Source organism: Lissotriton vulgaris, chromosome 8, assembly GCF_964263255.1.
Source record: "Lissotriton vulgaris chromosome 8, aLisVul1.2, whole genome shotgun sequence".
Lineage (NCBI taxonomy): Eukaryota > Metazoa > Chordata > Amphibia > Caudata > Salamandridae > Lissotriton > Lissotriton vulgaris.
The window spans coordinates 41,420,469-41,443,658 of record NC_141696.1 but is presented as its reverse complement, the minus strand read 5'-3'; the positions used below and the strand labels follow the sequence as shown (position 1 = coordinate 41,443,658).

At 45.8% G+C, this 23,190-nt stretch overlaps 1 protein-coding gene across 1 annotated transcript in view; it reads left to right on the top strand.

The window, feature by feature from the left end:
- The window catches only part of LOC147693344 (vomeronasal type-2 receptor 26-like), a 45,516-nt gene extending 22,996 nt beyond the window's left edge, over nucleotides 1-22,520 (top strand). Inside the window, exons 3-5 of the mRNA XM_086935943.1 lie at nucleotides 2,093-2,320; nucleotides 9,141-9,264; nucleotides 21,595-22,520. Of these exons, the coding sequence (XP_086792069.1) occupies nucleotides 2,093-2,320; nucleotides 9,141-9,264; nucleotides 21,595-22,520 (1,278 nt within the window). The remainder of the gene's footprint in view (nucleotides 1-2,092; nucleotides 2,321-9,140; nucleotides 9,265-21,594) is intronic.
- Nucleotides 22,521-23,190: the final 670 nt, after the last annotated feature.

Genomic DNA, 23,190 nt, shown 5'->3' with positions numbered 1-23,190 from the left:
CTTTCAAAGTTCAGCAGCAGCCACTGCTACAGGTGTTAAGCTCAGCTCTGTTTGGCACATAAAGCAGGGCATGATTGGAAGCTGCCAGCAGTCTATGAACAAGCACATGTTCTACCTGTTGAATTGACCCGGGCCTTTATAGCCCCAGAACCCTGCACCATACATAGGTCGACACACAGGCACATTTACTCCAATAAATCTCCATCAGTTCTTTGACCTGTTTGTGACCGAAACTTCAGCAGCGCTGGATTGAAGTAGGCTCTGCCAGGCTAGGGTTTGATCAAACGAGAGGCCCAGATAATTAAAATACTTTACTCCATGGATTTCTGTTCTCCCCAAAATAAAACCATATTTTTTTTTATTTCTAGGGCCTAAGCTCATTATGAATGATGGTTGTAAGTTTGTTTTAAGATTGAGATCCCCATAAAATAATAAAATCCATCTAAGAGAAGCTGGAGACCATTAGCGGTCCTTGACATTAATGCAGCGTCGTCTGCATACAACAGCACAGGCAGGGCTCTTGTCTTAATTCTAGGGAGATCCTTCCCTATCCTTGTTAGGCGGGGTTCCAAATCATTGATGTAGATGAGAAACAGGAGTGAGCCCACAACACACTCATGTATCACCCTGAAGTGTGACCTAATGTTTCCTTTAAGTCCTGGATTTTTACTAAATCTAACTGAAAATTGTGGCCCAATGCATTCTTTGTAGGAGCATCCACCTTGGGAATCCCAGCTTGTGGCTCTTCCAGCCCCTCCCCCTCTGAGGCGCCGTAGCCAATTCCCCGGATATTTTTCATTGTTGCCAGTCCGTACATGTATTGTGAGTCTTACATGAGCTACCTGAACTATACGTTCTACCCTACACTACTCTCTTAGAAGTCACTTTCTGGAAAAAACTGTTTCACTTTCTTTTGCAGATAGAGCTGCTATCACGCTGCCTTTTTTTTGCCAGTGTGCTCCTTGAAGGTGAAGTTGGTTTAGGGAGAATACCAGTAACTTTGCATTCAGGGAAAATTGGAGTTTGAAGCCATCAATTATCATGTCATTGAGCCCAGTTTGCACTGTATCTTCTCTGTTGTTCTTGGAAAATCTTGGTTGAGTTTAGCTTCAGTCAGGTGCTGGACGCCAAGGTCTTTATGTTGTGCTGCAGGATTTTGAAGCATTGGGTACTTGATACAGACTTTCAACTAGAATTGTGTATCATCAACATATTGCTGGATCTTGATGCTGTTCTCTGTGAATGGATCAGTACACAGCTCCTTGTAGAGGCTGAAGATGACAGGAGAATGAACAGAACCCTAGGGGACTCCACCGGTGATAGGGATCTTTTGAGACCTGAAGCTGCGTATGCCAACAAATTTATGTGGAGTGGAGAGGACGAAGGAGAACCAGTGAAGTACATTCCCGGCAAATCTCATTTGAGACTCCAGGGTGAGTATCAGGGTGGAATGGTCGACTGTGTCGGAGGCAGCTGAGAGGTCCAGCAGCATCAGTAGGTAGATGTCATCTTCATCTGCGGTCAGGTGTCTACTGTGTATAAGGTGGTGGTATACATGCAGCAGCGGGGTCTGAAGCCAGACTGGTAGTCATGTAGGATATCTCTTCGGACATAAGGTGATAGTGTCATGACACCGCTCTTTCTACTAACCTGCATTGTGTGTATTGTAGCTGTTATAGAAAGTATAGATTATAGTGCATTCACCCCTGCTGCAATTCTGTGCACCTGCTGTTATTCTTTCTTGTGCTACATGTCCCAGGAGTGGTTTCTAAAAGGAAAATATAATCATTAGAATCTATGAAATCTAGAAAATTAATTGAATGTAACCAACTAAGAGATTATATGCTATTTACTAAGAGTATTGTTGGGGTCATCCTTTGCATTGTATTGCTATATGTGATTATTTTATTGATGATTTTAATTGAATACAACTATCTAAATGGATTCCCTTGGTGAAACACAGGAAAAGAAGCAAGTATGTGGTACTGAGGATCTCAGGGGCAGAGTCTGTGTCCTTTCTGCTGATATTCTATGGATTCATAAGATGGTTTGGATGTCAACTCCTGGGTCTAATAATATTTTCTCATTCCAGATCCTCCACTACCTGAAAAACCTTCACTTTAAGACTCGCAGTGGGGAAGAAATATTCTTTGATGCAAATGGAGATGCCCCTGCCACCTACGACATTCTGAATGTGCAGATATCCCAGGACGAGGAATTTCGGGTAGTAAAAGTGGGCAGGGTAGACCCAACTGCAGCTGAAGGCAGAGATATCATTGTTGATGCTGGTGCAATCCTGTGGAGTAGTGGGCAGTCTCAGGTACGAGGAGGTTCATTACAGGCTTATTTTGTATGACCTGTAAAGATCCTCACAGCACAGCGTCCTTTCATCAGTTGAAAGAACAGAGAGTTGCATCCTCTTAGGCTACTCAGTAAAAAGAAAGTGGTGGGTGGAATGCTTGACTGAATCTCTGCTACTCGTGCTTCCTTCTCATTCATGTTTTTTGCTCACTCTGGCACCAAGCATGTTCAAATCAGTTTTGATATCGCTCAAAATGGCACGGTCGAGTCTGAACATTAGGCTATGTCCACCCTAGAAGGGAACAAAAATTACACAACCTTCAGCTCTGTTAGGGCCTCATTGGGGAGGTGAAGCTTGAGGTCTACGTCAAGTGACTACAAGGTAGATTGTGTTCCCTACGTTGGATGTAGGGGTTGAGGGTTAGAGAAAGGGAAGTGGAGTAGAGGTGTCTGGTGGGCTGATGCAAGTTCAGATGCTGGTTCAAGAAGATGGATCCGCAGTTGTGTAGCGCCATAAATGCGTGGTTTGCAAGCTTGACTGGAATAGTTTCTGCACAGGGAGTCAGTGGATTTCCCTGAGGTAGGGGGTGATGTGGGTTTCTATAGGGAGATCCAGAACGATGCTGGATTTGGCATTCTGTATGATTTGTAGTCTTTGGAAGAGGTGAGCTGCGATCCCTGCAATGAGAGCATTGCCATAGTCCAGTTGGCTAGAGATGAGGGCGTGGGTGATGGTATGCTCGAGTGTTAGGATAGCCATATGAATATAATAAGAATCATGTGGAGGATGAAGAAGTAGAAGACGGAGACAGAGTTGACCTGAGTCGTCATGTTTAACGTGTTGTCCAGAATGCTGCCTAGGTTTCTAGCATGATCAGTGGGGGTAGGAGTAGGACCAAGTTCTGAGGGCCAACAGGATGCATTCAATGGGGAGGTTTTGTTTCTGAAAATCAGTACCTCTGTCTTGTCTGAGTTGAGCTTTAGGCAGTTGTCTTACATCCAGTTGGTAATGTCTGTCATGCAGTTATGAAATCTCTTCTTGGTGTTGGGCGTGTCTTTAAAGAGTGAGAGGGTGAGTTGTCTGTCATCGGAGTAGGGAAAGAGGATGAGTTTGTAAGTTTTGGCAATGCTGGCCAGAGGTGTCATATGAGAGTTGAAGAGGGTGGGGCTGAGTGAGGAACCTTGGGGCACTCCCTAGAATATTTCATTGGGTTTGGAGGTGAATGGGAAAGGCACACCTTTTGCATTCCCCGAATGAGGAAATATGTGATTTTTCTGAGAGTGGCTCCTTGGATGCCTATGTTCTGCAGCTTTGTGAGAAATGTGTGGGGGTAGGCCGTATTGAAGGCTGCCAAGAGTTCTAGGAGGATCAGTCCCTCAGTCTCTCCTCAGGCAAGTAGGGTTTGGCTGTCAGCGGTAGCTGTAAGGAGGGCTGTCTCAGTGATGTGGTTGGCGCAGAATCACAGTTGTGAGGATGCGAGTAAGAGGTTCCATTCCAGATGTGAGGATAGTTGTTGGTTAATGAAGTTTGCCAATCCTTCGGCCAGTAATGGGAGCAGGGAGATTGCTCAATAGTTGTTGAGTTTGCTTAGGTCTCCCGATAGTTTCTTTAGTTTGTGCTGACTCCTGCATGTTTCCAGTGTTGTATACTTTCCATAAATCAGTCCAAACTGCGCATTTGCAGACAACATAATCTTAGATTGGTGCCAGACTGATTCCATGGACCCCTGCTGGATATGTTGTCCATTGGACCAGCTAGCTGACAGTGTCACTGTTAGCCCCCATAGAATTGGACAGGGAGCGTACAGTTCTGGCAATTACGAACATGACAAACCTGTTCTCTCAGGAATCGTGGTGACAGACTAAGGATGTTTGGCTCAGTTGCTCATGCTCTCTTTTGTTCAGAAAATATAAAAAGAATGCAGAAAGGGATATTTTCAATATTTTTTTAACCATAGTGATTCTTGTATAGTATGGTATAGTATTCTTGTATATGTGCTGCAATGATTAATAGGCAAATACAGACAAAGGTTATAATGAGTGTCAAAACTGTGAATAAAACAATGATGTTCACCATCCTGTTGAGACAGCTTATATATGCATACATATACAGTATTATAACAATCTAACATACTCCTACGATGCAAACCCTAACCTACATGTCTAGGGTGTGACTGTATTGTCAGCTAAGAAATCCCCCTCTGGATGATCGAACCCCTTTACCTGGTGGGTAAGAATGTAGGACCCCGACTTGGTTACGAACTGAACACTCCTCCTGGAGATGACAGTCAAGGGCTTAGGCGAAAGCTTCAACATGCACATACCCTTCACAGTCAGCAAAAGTGTCTCCTCCGATTGTATTCAGAAACAAAAGGTTATATTTAGAAAAGGGCATCCTTGCCTCGGGCCGTGATTGTGATAAGCTGCCTATTGTTTGTTTTCCACAGATATCTGCGTCACCATAACGTAATAATACACACATATTTGTATCAAGCACGTGAAGACCTTGCAAATAATGCCAAGGTCGTATGATAGTGTTCTCATAAAGGTATTTTGTGTCAGCAGGGTTGGTGTTTCTTAGAAACTTACCCAAGCATAGTAAATGCAAATGTGTGTCAAAGGTCGATGTGACAAAGGGAAGGCAACTTTAGGAAAGATTGAGATTCGGATAGATGCACAGCTAGTTTATTGAAGTGCGGTTGTGCTGAGCTTTATTGAAATTTTATGGTGCACCGAAAGGTGACGTCGAGGGTCCGACGGCGTCGTGAACATAAGTTGAGAAGTGAGACTAGAGGTTCTCTAGAATCATCCCTTTACAGGCACACATGTTATTGTCTTCCCATAAAAAAGACTTCCACTCCGTTGATTCTGTTATTTGCTTGTTTTTTATTTCATTAGAATTTTAATTTGTGGTTTCAAACATGATTTCTTGTCCTCTAAAATTTTCGAACACTTTATACTTCAGGCAATGTCATTACAACGTGTCCAATGCATTTCGGGCATTTAGGTCATGCCCTTCATCAGGGAATCGACACTGTAAACATAATATAATACCATTACTGTGGTGTCAATCAATATGTAAAACAAACAATGTCATTACATCGTACCATCATTAAAATAAACATTAGAGTGTGAACAGAGAGCTAAAAACTAAAGAACGGTCCTGAAAATGTCCTGTCTAAGTGTACGATAATGGTATACATAAAAGGTGATCAATAATGATAAGAACGAGGCGTCACTTACATGCCTTTCTCTGAGCGGTTGCTAAGATCTGTAAGGAAGAAACGGTAGGACTCGGTTAGGGTATGGTTAACGAGTATTTAGGTGGGGCACTCAAAAATGTAATCCTGTCCCATATCACAAACTAACCTGAAAAGAGAGTTTGGGCGTGCTCGGGTCCGTTACTCGTCTTCGGAAGCGACGGCACAGAGATTTCCGGCCGCGCTTTACTATTTTGAAATGCTGCCGGTCATGTGATGTGTCACGTGGCTGTTAACAAGGAAGATAGACTATGGGGGTCTATAGTTGATGACCGGAGGATCGGAGTGGGGTGAGCAAATCACCAATGTGTGAAAATGTTAGGGGATAAACGCATGTGTATTGCGATATTAGGTGGTAGTATTCATGGAATGAGAAAAAGATATAGTAGTAAAAACTGTCTCAAAAAGTAATAAAAAATGATCAGGGAAGTAATATATGTGTACACATCCGGGTGAGAACACCTGGTGTGTGTGTTTACAAGCAGTCTTGCTCGAAGGGTAGGGCCACTGTCATGTACTTAAAAAGTGCGTGAAACATAAGGATACGGTAAACATGGTACAATGAGTGTCAGATGTAATTATGAACAAACACAGTATTAACAAGATACAGTCTTCGGAGCAATTAATTACAGATAACAGGAAAATTCAATTCTTTCATTCAAGCCCATCGGCTTTTGGGTAGAAAGTTTTTGAATCCAGTAATTCTCTCTTCTAAGGAGATGTTTGGAATTATCTCTCCCTTCGATTTTCTGGACAGTTTCTAGTATAACAAACTTGATTTGGGAAACATTGTGGTGTTCCTCTACGAAGTGTGATGATTTTATTAGTCATCTCTAGAGGTTATCCCCAAACTTTAGTGGAAGAATCTAAAGGGAGGATTGACAAAATTGACAGAACAAAACTTTTGACTCCCAAAGTGAAATCAGACCAAACACGCACTGTGGTGGTGGCAAAATATTCCACAGTCAGCAAGAAGTACAAACAAATCATCTTGAAACATTGGTCAATACTTAGGATTTTCCTCAGTTTAGTAGTAGTAAAGTTGAGAAAAATCCTAATGTTAGGAGTCCTAACTTTAGGACTCCTAAATGCCTTCTGTTAATACCAAAAGTCTTAAAATTAGGATTTTTCTCAGTTTAGTAGTAGTAAAGTTAGGTCTCCTAACTTTAGGTCTCCTAAATGCCTTCTGTGAATACCAAAAGTCTTAAAATTAGGATTTTCCTCAGTTTAGTAGTAGTAAAGTTGAGAAAAATCCTAATGTTAAGACTTTTGGTATTCACAGAAGGCCTTTAGGAGTCCTAAAGTTAGGATTCCTAACTTTACTACTACTAAATTGAGAAAAAGCCTAATTTTAAGACTTTCGGTATTCACAGAAGGCATTTAGGAGTCCTAAAGTTAGGACTCCTAACTTCTGTGAATACCGAAATGAGTAAGTGCCTTCTGTGTATACCAAAATGAGTAAATGCCTTCTGTGAATACCAAACTGGTAGTAAGTTTAGGATTTTGTCTTAAGTTAGTTCTTTGAATCGGGGCCCCAAATGCCTGACACTAACCCTATCACTGTGCCCTGACCTTCTGACTAATGCTAACCGTAAACCCTGAACCTAACCATGATATGAACCTCAAGCCTAAGGAAAATCCTAGACCTGAGTCTGCGACCAATGATAACCCTAACTGTAACCCAAGGACAGTGCCATGGCCTTATGACTGATGCTAACTCTATGCCCTAAGCCTAAGCATAATATAAACCTCATACCTAAGGCCATCCTCAGACCACAGTCTAATACTAATCCTACTCTTGAAAAAATTCTATCCGTGTACGACCTTATGACTAATGCTAACCCTGAGCCGTGAACCTAGCACACTACAAACTTCAGCCTGAGGCAAACCCTAGACCTGATCCTAACACTAATACAAAGACTAAATGTAACACTTTGCCAGTGACCTGAACTTATGACTAAAATGTACATGAATCCCTGTACCTAAGCATAATATGAACCTCAAGCATGAGAACAACCCAAGACTTGAGAATAAATTAAACTCTATCCCTGTGCCATGACCTTATAGCTAAAGCTAATGGTAAGACTTGAACATAAATGTAAGACAAAAAATAAGCCTAAACTCAACACTAGACCTGAGCCTACAACTAATGTTATGCTTAAAACTATTACGAGCCCTTTAAGTTGCCTTCAAATGAATGTAAATCAAAAACCTAAACATAGGTTAATCTCCTCTGCAGGTTCTGTTCTCTCTCTTTACATTAATATTCACACTTTGCTCCTCCTGCAGTGTCAACATGCTACCTTACATTAATAGTGTCTAGCTGATCCTCCTGCACCTTTCCTGCTCACTTATCCCATTAATATTCACAATTTGCTTCTTCGGCAGGTTCCATTTTGTACCTCCTGAAGGTTCTGTGCCCCCTCTCCTATTCATAGTTTATTTGTGCTCCCCCTGCAGGTGCCACGCTTCATCTTCCATTAATAGTTAGGGGCATATTTAAAAGAAAGTCACACAGCGCAGTGCAGCAAGTCACCTTGCTGCGGTGCGTGACATGGACAGGGCTGGAATATGCTGTAATTAAAAGAATACAGCACATTGCAGCCTTTGTCCCTGGGTTGGCGCTGTTTTGGCTGCCTAGCACCAACGCAGGCACCCTTGCACCATGGTACAAGGGTACCTGTTTTGCATTCACTATTGTTTTTGTGGAGGAAAGAGAACCTTCCTGCACAAAAACAATCCCCTGAGGTATATTCCTCTGCAGCACACATAGAAAGAGGAAGGAGCAAGGAGAAATAAAGATATATCTCCTTGTTAAGCCTCCTCTGAGAAGGCTTATCTTTCTGTCAGTAGGTAGCTTCCTACACCCCACAGCAATGCCTGGTAGCTGTTACCCCGTAACTCTTCCAGATCCTGAGTAACCCCAGGCAGAAAACTCCCCTCTGCCCGCTGAGTGTGCTGAAATTTTCCTTCTCCGCGTTCCACGGAGAAGGCAAATGTCTGCACACTCCAGAGGGGAGCGGAGTTGGCCAACCCCTGCCTTCACTCCCCATTAACAAGTAATTAAACATTAATTAAAAATACATTTAAAACCACTTGCCTGTACTGTGGCATCCCCAGGCTGACCTCCTTCTCTTCCTTGCCGTCTCGCTAATCTGTCTGATAACTTGCTCTGTGTTGCATTGCTCTGTTTTTGTGAAGTCACTCAGGTCATGCAAGGTGACCTTGCATGGCTTCATGAATTGTGTTTTGGGCTTGAATCTCACATGCACCACCTTGCATGGTGCAAGGGTGATCCAACCTCACTCATAAACATGCCCCTTAGTTTTTGCTCCACATACAGGTTCTCCGCTGTCTTCCATTGCCAGTTTATTTTTACTCTTCCTGCAGTTTCTGTACACTGTCTTCCATTAGTTAATTTTCGCTTCCCCAGCAGGTTTGGCACTCTGCCTTCCATTAATAGTTTATTTTTGCTCCTCCCACAGGTATTGCGCTCTGTCTTCCATTATTAGTTTCTTTTTGCTCCCACAGGTTCTCCATCCTATCTTCCATTAATAGCCCTTTTTGCTCCTCCTGCAGGTTCTGCGCTCTGTCTGCAGTGAGAGTTGCCCTCCTGGGTACAGAAGGGCCACCAGAGAAGGGGAGCCCGTGTGCTGCTTTGACTGTGTTCCCTGTTCACAAGGAGAGGTCAGCAATGACACAGGTAAAGGATGCTGAAGGAAATTTCTTCAGATGTCTAATATCCAGTTTCACGAAGGACACACGCTTGTAAAATACCTTATAACAGGGGTCTCAAAACTGGTCCTGAAGCTGTAATATATCAAATATAAACTCAATTGATCACTCTCAAATGTAGACATTCAATGTCAGCCAAATGTGATATAGTAACCTAAACCCGGTCTCACTTATAGTAAGTACCACAAAACAAAGTATATTATAAAAAAAGATTTGTTAAAACGGATGACAATAGTGATTTTTTAGCCAATTAAAGAACGAACAATACATATAAGTGAATTGTCGTATGTCTTTTCTCTCTCTTTTTCTTTTGTATTCCTTTATCTTTCACCTAGGAATTATTTCTGTTACAATGATGTAAAAAACCTATTGATGATTTATTTTAAAGTGGTCGAGTCATTCTATGGGGGATGTGTTATTTCTTCTCTTGATTATATACTCCCCTCAAATATGCCGGTTACTGAAGAAGCCTCTTGAATAGCACATTTTATATTATATGTTTTGCTCTCTTTTATACATGGTGTTTTTTAGGTCGAGCCTAGCGGCAGCACGCATGCACTACTCGCTCTGCGAGACTGCTGTAGTAGTGTATGGGAGAGAACCCAGTGCCTACTCTCTGCCGATATTTTTTATTGACTTGTGTCATTGTCTTTCGTAAATGCTGCATTCGGTTTTGTTAACAGGCTTATTAGTTCCTTCTTAGTACGGCCTTGTCTCAATTTGTAACCTCCTATGACTACTGGGCCCTTTACTTCGGTTGGTACATGGGACCTGTTATGTAGTCTGTAAGCACTATTTACTTTATTGAGTTTCTCTTACTGCAGGCCGGACATATGCAGCTTCAGCGGAAACCGCTTGTGTTTCTCAAGCAGCATGGCCGCCCCCATAACACGGGCATCTGCTTTATATCACTTTAACCCAGCATTATCTTGTGTCTCTTTTAACCCCACAAGTAAAATGGGTTTAGAAATGATTAGCGAATTAAGTCATGTGAATTCCAAGTAGCACATAATCCTGTGCTAATGGGCTAAAGCTGACAACAGCACATCTGTGTTACATGTCATCTGTACTAAAGCCACCTGACAGATTGTTTTCAAAAGTCTGTTTTATTAACAACAACCCCACCACTACCAATACCACCACCACCAATACCACCCTCATCAATACAACCACCACCACCAATACCATCACCACCAATACCACTACCAACAATACCATCACCACCAATGACACCACCACCACCAATACCACCACCACCAATACCGTCACCACCAATGACACCACCACCACCAATACCACCACCACCAATATCACTACCACCACCAATACCAATACCACCGCCAATACTAATACTACCACCACCACCAACCCACCACCCCCACCAAAACCACCAATACAACCACCACCTCCAATCGCAAAACCACCAATACCACCACCAACCCCACAAATGCCACCACCACCAATACCACCACGACCACCAATACCAATACCACCACCTGAAATACCAATACCACCAATGCCAATACCACCACCACCAACACCATCAATTCCACAAGCACCACCAGCAATACCCGCACCACCAATACCATCACCAGCAATACCACCACCAATACCACCAATATCACCATCAATACTAATACCACCATCACCAATACCACCACCACAGCCAGTACCACCACCACCAATACCACCAACAACACAGCCACCAATTCCACCACCACCAATACCCCCCACCAGTATCACCACCAATACCACCACCTTCACCACCAATACCATCACCATTACCACCACCAATACCACCACCCTCACCACCACCAGTACCACCACAACCAATACCACCACCCCAAGAATACCACCAATACTACCACCACCAATACCACCACCACCAACAATACCAATACCACACCAATACCAATACCACCACCACCACCAATACAACTAAAACCAATACCACCACCACTAATTCCACCAGCAATACCACCACCACCGATACTACCACCACTAGCACCACCACCACCACCAACACCACCACCACCAATAGCATCCATACCACCACCACCAATACCACCACAACCAATACCGCTGTCACCACCAAATCAACCATCCTCACCACCAATACCACCACCAATACTATCACCAATACCACCACCAATGCAACCACCACCAATACCACAACTCCACCAATACCATCAATACTACCACAACCAATACCACAACCACCACCGATACCAATACCACTGCCAATGTCAATACCACTACCAATACCATCACCACAGCCAATATCACCACCACCAAAACCAATAACATCACCACTAAAACCACCACCAATATCACCAGGCAACACCACAACTACCAAATCTCACCACCATTACCGCCACCACTACCACCACCACCAATACCACCACCACCACCAATACCACCACCAACACATTACCACCACCACCAATACCAACACCAATACCACCAATACTGCCACCAACGCCAATACCACCACCACAGCCAATATCACCACTATATTGCCACCACCACCACCACTAATACCACTACAATCACCAATCCCACCATCCATCACCAACAATACCACTACCAATCCCACCAATACCACCACCAGCACCAATACAATCAATACCACCACCACCATCACCACCACCAATACCACCACCCCCACCAATGCCATCTATACTACCACCACCAATACCATGACCACCACCAATACCACCACCAATGCCATCACCTCCAATACCACCACCACCAATAGCAGCACCAATACCACCACCACCACCACCAATACGATCACCATTATCACCAACCTTTAATACCACCATACCACCACCACCAATACCACTAATACTACCACCAATACAATACCACCACCACCAATACCACTAGTACTCCCACCACCAATACTAATACCACCATTACTAATACCACCACCACCAATACCACCACCAATACCTCCACCAATACCACCACCACCACCAATACCACAACCACCAATACCAGCTCCACCAAAACCAGGACCAACAATACTACCACCACCACCACCAATAACCATACCACCACCAATACCACCAAAACCAATACCACCACCACCAATACCACTAGTACCACTAATACAAATACCACCGCCACCACCACCGTCAAGACCAATACCACCACCTCAGTGCCTCTCGCTCATTAGTAATAGCAGGAGCACTGTACGAGGCCGGAGCTGCAGCCAAGACCATCTTTTCCTCCCTTTATGCCTGATGCAATGTGATAGGTATTGCATTTGCAGGAGTTTAAGCTATTAGTATTTAAAAACCAAAGCATAAATAAAACGTATTGTCATTTACAATGCCAATAACTCTGACTCACTTGAATGCAAGACCTATTGCACTGCAAATGCTTGTTGTGAGTTGGGGTGCTTTCGTTTTTTACTGATGACCGTGTGACTTCTCTTAGTCTGGGCAGTTTTGGAACTGTATGAGGACGCACTTGTCGAGCTCCTCCAAGAGCTCCTGCCGTCCCCATGGCACGTCGCTTCTCCTCAAACAAGAGGGTGGAGCTTCACATTGAGGTAAGGTTTCCTTCATGGTTTTCAGTGCACGTTTCACACCAAGTTTAACGTGAACCGCTCGATGACTGTGACAGCTGTCCTCCCTTTGTTGAAGTGTTTCTGGTCATAATGCTCCATAAACATGACGCAAGCAGTCTTTTGTGGTTTCAACAGATGAATGGAGCTCAGTCACCTCATGGTTGTTGTTCTTAGTCTTTTCAAAAATGTAGTTTGAGCCAGCTGTCGCCTTTCTTTTCATTTTTCCATATTTTTTATAAATTGAATTATGTAAAATAGTTTAAAATTAAATAAAAATTTAAATGTATTACTATGCCAAAAATTAAAAATAGGGGAAAGAAAGAAAATAGTATTAAACTGAGGACACAAGGTAAAAGGGTCCTTTAGATTTTTTTCAGGCACTATTTTGGACAGACAGTGGTCCTTTGAGGGGGTATAAAAGGCCACCCTTGACACAGTCTCGGTGTTTGCAACATGGAGCACAAGAAACCTGCTTTTAAGAGTCATCATTGCACAAAGTATAATGATGGTAATGGAAAGAGTTGCAAGGGTGATGGAACTGACCCTGTTCCTCCATCTGGTGGTTTTGAGCTCTTGGAAGAGCAGAAGCAAATGTTGAGTTCCTCTTTAGCAGATGCTTTCCAGAAATCAAAGGATAGTACTGGTAGCCGCTATTCTAATTCCTGTCCCACTTCTTCAATTTCATCTCTAAATGTTTTTCCCCATCTTCTCTATCTTCCTGGCCTTTCCCTAAGCATGAGAAAGAAGAAGTTCAGGTTCATGAGTCTGTTCATAGGAGTACTTTTTTTTAGCAAAATCTTCAGATCCCTTTTCAAGACAAGAGACTGAGTACTGGTTCCGGGTTATTTAAACACTTGCAATTCAATCCTCTTCTTGTTTACAGACCAAGTGACATCATGGACTTGCTTCAAGGAGAATGTAAAAAGCCAGATCTTCCAACAATTGGGATTTGTCTGAATCTTTTGGCGAAAGGTGTCATGGAAATTCCTGCATCGCTAAAGGCTGATTCAATGTTGTCTCACCTAGCTTCTTGGTCCAATGTTCTAATTCAGGGGAGGAGGGATTTTGTAGACCGTAAGGTAGACGCATCCTGGATGAATAGTTACTCTGTGCGACAGTATATGCAGTTTATGTTTCTCATTCCCTAGGTAAAGATTTGTAAGTTCTGCTTTATGATGTTCAAGAGGGATTGGTTTGCCTGATGTATCCTGTGATATAGAAACATCCTCTTTTTCTAAGGCTTCACATGTGGCAGTCCAGCAACACACTTATTTAACCCCTTTGTAATTCCCCCGCTGTGCTGGGGGGCGGGGGCGGGGGAGCGCACTGCGCACTGGTGCTCGTGACGGGCTCAGCTCGTCATGAGCCACGGTGCTCTTGTGCTCAAGACGAATCTGAGCTCGTCACAGCCACACCTGTTTTCGTAGAACGCTCGGCATAGCGGGGTAATTATCCCCACGTGCAAGTGTTAAAGCTGTTATGACGAGCTGAGCTTGTCATGAGCACACTGGCACCATGGCTCATGACGAGGTGAGCCCGTCATGAGCACCGACGAGGTTAGGAGATTGGAATGCAGATGGTGCTCAGAAGGCTGGGTTGTTACATGTGCCTTTTTCTGGTATTAGAGTATTTGGAAATTAACTTAAAGATATGTCTCTGGGGGCTTTAAAAAACCAGAAGCTTGAGCAGGTATTCAGAGCCCAATTTAGATTTGACCACTCCTGAAAGAACATTAAGAAGAAGGCATCAGAAGGGTTTCAATTCAAATTACAGGTGGGAATAAGCAGCTCCAATTTCCATTTTTCGGTAAGAATTCTGAACTCTAAATAAACCCCCTCCTGCTCCACAGAAACACAAAAGGTATGCCTGACTCTGCTGAGCATCCTGTTGAATGGTGCCTTTCATTCTTTCTGCAGAGATGGCAAGAAGCAGTTTCAGACACATGGGTTTTATTGCAAATAGAAGAAGGTTATGGCGTGGATTTCACACCTACACAAATGACTCAATAGAGTCTGAAAGAACCCAAGTCACTAATAAAGAATGCAGTCTGCTCAGTTCCAGAAGATCAGACGGGAAAGGGATTTCATTCCAGAGTTTTCCTGGTCTGAACATCTTCAGGGGATTACAAATAATGGTCAATTGGATGGTGAATATGTTTCTTAGTAAGATATGCATTCTGCAGCACGCATACAAAGATGAAAATGACTTTCAGAATAGTTTTTGTGAACAAAGGTGTTCTTTCTTGCACAAGAACAATCCTGCCAGTAATGCAGGTACCCTTGCATACTGATGCAAGGGTGTCTGCGTTGGAGATAGATAGCAACAAGTGCCCCAACCCAATGAAACAGCAGAAATGTGCCTTATCTTTGTATATATGGCACATTTCTTCTTTCTCCCTTTCACGTAACACAGTGCAACAAGTTGTTTTGCTGCTCTGCATTACATGAAGAATAGTGAAGCTGCCCCAAGGTGAGTGGGCGTAAGCACTCTTTCTTCCCATAATGAAAGGATGGAGGGTGGGGCGTGGCTTAGGTGCCGATGGGGACGGCGGCGTGAGCCGATAGCTCCGCGTCCGATCTCGATTCTAATCCTGAATTACTATCCTGATTGTGGTTTGCGATAGCGGAGCTTCAATCTGAACACCGGGGGCACGCTCTGGGATCATTATCGCGGCTAAAGTGGGCCCCTGAGCGAAGTGCAGGGAGAGCGGTGACCCAGCGAGCAAAATGGCGGCATCAGCCTGAGGACTGCAGTGACCCGCGCTGAGTGAACTGTTGCGGGCTTTGGAGGGGGCATGCTTTGAGACGCAACAGAGGTGCGGAGCGGTGTACAGCCTGCGACCGGACTCCCTAGGCCGAACGGTCCGTGGCGATAGTCGGGCGAGAACGGCATCAGCCCTGGGAACAAAGACCTGCGAGGAGAGTCAAAATGGCGGCCATCGGACGGACCAATTGAGGGGGCAGCCTACACAGATCCGCGACTGGAGGGTCCCTGTACAGCTCGTAGCACCTGGGACAAATGAGCAGAACGGGGCTGGACTTGGCCAGCGCTCCGAATGAGTCTTGACCCCTGAGGTGATTGTGTGGCATAAGGAGTGCAGGCAGGGGACCGCTGCTTGCTGGACATCTGGGCGGTCTGAGTGCCCAGTGGAGAGTGGGAGTCTGCGGAGAACGAAGTCGGCGGCAGGGAGCACGGCTGGCGGACGGCTCATCCCAGCGGCTTTGGTGAGTGTGGGGCTGCGGACCTAACCCCGTCCCCCAGGGCAGCGGGGGCGGGGGTGGGGGGATCGGTTGGACCGGCGGTGCCGCACGGAGTGCGGAGGCGGGCAGCAGTGGCCGGCATCGTAGCAAAGATATCCAGTGGAGATGTGTCCGTCAACCTGCTCTCACCCTCGGTCCAAATACAATGTTGAAAGTCCTGAGGGTTGTGGGCTGATGAGCGCACGAGGTGCCTGGAATTATCGACCTGAAAGTCCGCTGTGCCCTCCCCTTTGAATTAGCTTGGACACTCCCGCAACAGGATCGAACTGAGGTAGCAGGGTGTGAGGCCAGCATACTGAGGAAGTCCAGTAAACACGTTATGTCAGATGTGGTCGGTTGGCACGGAGCACAGAGTTGGGAAATACACATGCACCCAGTGCTCCCTTGCCCCCAGAGGTGACTTAAGGATGCCTTACTAGGGGTGCTTGGTGTTTCGCAGAATACCTGAGCGGGGCAGTGGACGACTGGAGAGCGCAAGACAGTGAGCCAGGGCCTTACCTGGCGGCACACCCATTACACAGTAGCACGGGCACTCATTGCGGGAAGCAACATTGTGCGGGCGACTGTCGCCCTACGGGCTAAGGAGTGCCTTGTTCACCGCAATGAAGCCGAAGAATAGGGCGGAGGGTGCAACACAGCAAGATGTCACCAGTGTTGACAGGGAGGATACCGAGGGTACGGCGTCGGAAAGAATGTTGAATGATCGCCTGGACAAAATACTAGAGGCCATCACAGCAACAAAGGAATCCTTACACAACAACATCTCGCGGGGCTGGGACTCCTAAAAGCAGACCACTCGAAGCTGGTTGACAGGGTGAAAGACACTGAACTGGTAGTTCAAGAACTAAAACCGGCGGTGGTAACAGTAGAACGTAAGCTGGAAAATGAGCTACAGCACCTGGCAACCCTAGAAAAGAAGGGCGAGGATGCGGAAAGTCAAAATCGGCGCAACAATGTCAGGGTGGTCGACCTGCCTGAAAAAGTGGAGGGGACGGACATGGTAGCATATTTGGAAGGCTGGTTCAGATCACAGGTTGCCCCCGAGGGCCTCTCCTCCTTCTTCACACTTGAGCGGGCGCATAGAGCACCAGCCAAACCACCCTTGCCAGGCGGTCCGCCTCACCCTGTGGTCGCTAGAGTCCTTCACTTCAAGGACAGGGACTTATTGATTCAAAATGCACGCACAAATGGGCCCTTTAAAGTGGAGAATGGCACAGTCACACTCTTCCCGGATTATACGCAAGAGATACAGAGACGCAGGGCCTCCTATCTGTCCATCAGAAAGGAGCTCAGAGATGAGGGGATCCAATATTCGCTGTTGTTCCCAGCCAAACTGAGAGTCATTCTGGATGGCCCAACCCAATTCTTCCTGACGCCCGAGGAAGCCTGGACGTGGCTGGAATCATACAGGGTAGGCACAGACCGAAGAGGCTGGGGAGACCAAGGACAACCAAAACCACTGCGGGTGCGCCAATCTCAACGTATCTAGAAGAGGAACAGGACCCAACAGGGCCTCCTGCTCACACAATTGGCAGTTGATAAACAGGATGCACTAGCGGCGACGGCGGCGATAAAAGGGTCACAGAAGGAGGAGTTGAACAGAGGGTTGGGACTCTGGCGACAACAAATGACAATCGGGTACTGAACTGTCGGATGCAGACAGCGCTCAGGGCCCGGAAGTGACACCTAGGTCGGCGGACGATGTGTAGACGGTATACTTTTCTCTGTGGGTCCCCGTCGATGGACTACACTTGGAGGGGTTGGAGCCCCTGGTAATATTCCTGATCAGTATGATTGTATCTGCCACTGTGTGGGATTGGGGATGGGAGCTGGGGTGGAAGTCGCCACCTGTCGGAGCTGAACCACATTCCCTTTGCCCTTAAGGCACCCTGTAGTGACTACTACAGGATTATACTGTGTGAGTTGGAATGGTAGTTTGGATGGGGGCTGATAATTTGTTATTGGGTCCTGTTCTGGGGGGAAGGGTCAGGGGGGTTTTCTGGGGTGTTCAGGCTGGGGTGGGCTGGCGAAGAATGGAGAGGGAGCTGTTGAGGAACTATTGCAATGGGGACGTTACCTGAACTGAAATGTATTACATGGAACGTGCGTGGATTGCACACTTTGTCCAGGCGCCACAAGGTGCATGCATATTTGGTGCGCCGTGGAATCCAAATAGCGCTGCTTCAGGAGACACACCTTACCAAGCAAGAATGTGCTGCATTGCAGAAGCGATGGTGGGGCAAGTATTTGGCACCGCCTATTCTGCGTTTGCCAGGGGAGTTCTGATATGGGTGAGGACGGGGATTCTATTTCAGGTCATGAATAGTGTAATTGACCCGGAGGGCAGATATGTGGCGGTGGAAGGGAGATTGTTTGGATGGGATGTGGTGCTCTGCAGTATCTATGTACCGAACACGGAACAGCCACGATTCTTGCAAAAACTATCGAGGACATTAGCGCATTGTCTGGCGGGCCAGGTCATACTAGGAGGAGATTTCAACTCGATAACGAATACCACATTAGACAGATCGCATCCACCATTGGCTGATTCACAGGTCCGCAGAATAGCGAAGCAGAGGGTAGAGTGGCAGGATAGGTGGGGATTGGTCGACGTGTGGCGGGGACATCACCCAGCAGAAAGGGACTACTCGTTCTTTTCGGCACTGCACGAAGTACATGTTAGGATTGACACCATCTTATGTAGCAACTCAGTGGCGCAGCTGACCACGCACTCGGAGTATCTGGCTAGGACCATATCATATCATAATCCCCAATTGGTGTCCCTCCAATGGCAGCATGAGAGGGCGGCGATCCCCACTTGGCGATTGCAGCCAGACACTCTGGAGGATCAGGTCTTTAGTTCTGAAATTAGAAACGGCATTGAACGCTATTTCGCGGAGAATAGGGATACAGCGTTCACCAGGGCTGTAGAATGGGAAGCGTTTAAGGTGGTGGTGAGAGGGTTGTGCATAAGTAAGCACTCTGGGAAAGGCTAGTGGTACTGGCGGATGTAAAAAAAGCAAAGGAGGCGCTGTGGGAAATGGAGAGGCAGAGACCAGAACGGCAGACACTGCAAGAACAGCTACTAGCGGCTAAAGAACTGGTAGCAGCGGAAACAGAGAAGCTTCGGATCTATGATTACAAACAATACCTGGAAAAAGTTCATAACGAGGGGGCCAAGGTGGGTACACTACTAGCGAGGATGGCGAACCCGAGGATGGGTGGGTGCCCAGTTTTGAGCGTACGTACGGAGACAGGAGAAATGGTCTATTCCCAGAAGGCGATTATCTCGCGTTTCTTGGGCTACTATGAGAAGCTCTACCAGAGTCACCAGGAGGCGGGCAAACTGGACATGGAGGACTATTTGGCGGGAATCCAACTCCCGTATTTGGATGTAGAAAAAGCAGAGAGTCTGGGCCAGGCCATCTCCTTGACGGAAGTTCGGGGAGCGATTAAGCAAATGGCTAGGAACAAGACACCAGGAGTGGATGGCCTGCCGATAGAATTCTATGTAAAATACATCAACCTCCTGGCACCACACCTGGTGGAGATATATAATGAGGCGGTAGAGTTGGGTCTTTTGCCGGAATCTATGAGGGAGGCGCTGATCATCCCCTTATTGAAACCGGGGAGGGAGAGTAGTGATGTGACACCTATAGACCCCTGTCTATGCTGACGGTGGACTATAAAATCTTAAGCCGCATACTGGCCTCAAGACTGCTGCCCCACGTGGCTGCGCTAATTCATGAGGATCAAGCTGGGTTTATTCCCACTAGAAATACCTCGAACAACATCCGACGTCTGATACGAGTGATGGGGAGTGCCTTAGATGTGGATATGTTGCTGGATGTGTTATCTGTCGACATAGAAAAGGCGTTTGATAACCTGGAGTGGGATTACCTCGATAAGGTGTTGGAAAATGTTGGTTTAGGAGAGCGCTTTCGATGTTGGACGAGGGTCTTGTATTCCCTCGCCTCTGCTAGGGTGCTCTTTGGTCCTGTGGTATCTGCGGGGTACCCGGTGAGGAGGGGAACTAGGCAGGGATGTTCGCTTTCGCCCCTGCTGTTTGCGCTCGCAATCGAGCTTTTTGGCGTCCCGTGCGCGTATGGGGACGGCCTTCACGGGCTTTATGTGTGGTGGTACGTTGCACCACATTTCACTATATGCAGATGACCTGCTGTTGTTTCTGGAGAACGCAACGGAAGCATTACAGGGGGCGGTAGACTTGCTTTCGGACTTTGGAAAGCTGTCGGGCCTTAGAGTGAACTGGGCCAAGACATGCATTTTCCCGCTACGTGCGGATATGCCCCAGCCACCATTGACGCTGATCTGTTGTGGGAACCATCCTGTTTCACCTATTTGGTTGTCCGGATTTACCATAGTGTTGCAGACATGTTGGAGGAGACGCTGTATACGTGCCCTGAAGGGCTGTATGGGGTTTTGGGTGACTCTCCCCCTCTCGGTAGTAGGGAGAGTGGCTCTGCTAAAAATGGTAGCTTTACCCCGGCTGCTTTATTACTTCCGTACGCTGACAATATGGGTACCTCCGCGTTTCTTCAAGGAATTTCTGACGCTAACCATCGACTTCCTGTGGGGGCATGGACGGCGAAGTGAGGCACTAAATACTGTGTTGAGGCCAAAGTCGGAGGGGGAACTGGCAGTTCCTAACTTCGAACTTTACTACATAGCGGCGCAGCTGCAGATCCTAACACAGAATGTTGCTAGGGAATTTAGGGGCCCATACCATGCCCGAGGGGAAGGAGTGCAGAGGCATGTTCTCTCGTATATCATCATGCAACAACAGTAGCCCCCGAGCTTAGAAGGTAGTACACATGGGTATGTTTCTATGAGGCAGTTACGCAAGGAGGCAAGTAGGCGGGAGGTGAGCCACATGCTTCTCATAGTACTACTCACCTTGTCGTTCGAGCATTAGAGCCATTTAAGTGTTGGGATTAGGGGTTGGGAAGAAAAAGGTGAGCAGATGCAGGATAATTTTGCCGAGCAAATGTCATGGTCTCCTTTTGTGAGTTCTAGTTTGGCACTCTGTAGTTATTGCCGCCCGGCCCCCGGGATGTGGGCTAAAAGGCTGTGTGAAGTTTACTTTACGAATGGTGCGGACCATACCTGAGAGCCATGGCACACGGAACAAATGTTTATATGTCATCTATTTGTCTGCAATAAAAACACATTTAAAAAAAAAAAAATGAAAGGATGGAGGGTTGTATCAGTTGAGTAGTTTTCTAATCGTAAAATGCATTTTGACTTTGTGGTTATCTTGTCAAAAATGCTCCATTGTTCTTTAGAAAATAATCACCAAAAGGAACTCTTGCCTTTTGGAATCTTCAAGAACAATAAACTCCTAGAAAATATAACCTTTCGAGTATCTAGATAAGTCTCCAAAAACCTAAAACATTATGAAACATTACCCTTAACTTATCCAAGGATCTTCTTTCTTTTTCAGACACACTCATGTGCTTAAAATGTCCTGACAGCCAATGGCCCAATGAAAGGCGTGATCAATGTGTCCACAAAGTGATTGAGTATCTGAGTTATGACGAACCCCTGGGGCAAACTCTCACCTCCTCTGCAACCATCCTGACCTTCTTCACTGCTTCTGTCTTGGGAATCTTTATCAAGTACAGACACACTCCTGTTGTGAAAGCCAACAACCGCGGCCTCAGTTACCTGCTCCTCCTTGCACTCATATTTTGCTTCCTCTGTACTTTCCTCTTTATCGGCAGTCCCAGGACACTCACCTGCATGTTTCGACAAATTATGTTTGGGGTAATTTTTTCCATTAGTGTCTCTTGCGTTCTTGCAAAGACTGTTCTTGTTGTTCTTGTCTTCAAGGCAACTAATCCCAGCAGCTCTGCGAGGAAGTGGCTGGGATCAAAGACCCCAATCTGCATTGTTTTCTTCTGCTCACTGGTCCAGACTGTAATCTGCACTGCTTGGCTAGTGAAGTCTCCCCCATTTCCAGAACTGAACATGAAGACTTACAATGAGAAGATCATCTTTGAGTGCAATGAAGGAAACACCATTTTCTTCTACTGCATGCTGGGATACATGGGCCTCCTGGCCACAGTCAGCTTTATAGTGGCCTTTCTCTCAAGGAATCTGCCTGGAAGCTTCAACGAGGCCAAGCTGATCACCTTCAGTATGCTGGTGTTTGTCAGTGTGTGGATCTCCTTCATCCCAGCGTACCTGAGCACACGGGGCAAATACATGGCAGCCGTGGAGGTGTTTGCCATCCTGTGCTCCAGTGCTGGACTGCTCGGGTGCATATTCTTTCCAAAGTGCTATATCATTCTAGTGAGGCCTGAGAGTAATACTAGGCAACATCTGGTAGGAAAGACACATCACACTGATAATAAAAAAGAATGTTAATAAGACTGCACTTACAACTCTCCCCTATTGATTTCAATCAGAGAAAAAGGGTAAACGAGTATGAGGAACCAGCCACTATAAGCCCTTTGTCAGGGAATCATCCTAAACACAATTCTAATTAAGTTTTACTCAGCACTCTAAACCATAACACTGAAGCCAAATTATATTGTAGACTATGCAATGCCAATCAATGACCATCTCTGAATAAATGTGAAAAAGGATCTTGCATGCCGCGTATTTTTGATTCTTTATTGTCTCATTCTTCTCCTAAAACATCTCAATTGTAGCCAGGGCGATATACAGAATGGAAAGCCAACACGTTTCATCCCACTTGGGACTTCTTCAGGACCTGGAGGTTCCAATCAAATGTATTAATGAAAATAAAGTATTAATCATGTTATCCATATAATCAACAGCCTGTTGGCAACCCAAAACCTTATTCTAGTTTGGAGAGGTAATGTCAAAGCAGTATTCCTCTGTTTCCAATTAAAGCCAAAATGGCAGCAGGCATGCTCCCCGGAATGGTGCCTAGGTTCTTTTGAATAGTACCATGCAACAATGTCTCAATGGGAGTCATTGAGGGAGGTTACAATTTGTTGATAGTAAAGTGTTGTTGTTTATTTGGAGTAAAGCTAACACAGTGTGCTCCTGCAAGGTTTAAACAGCGCAA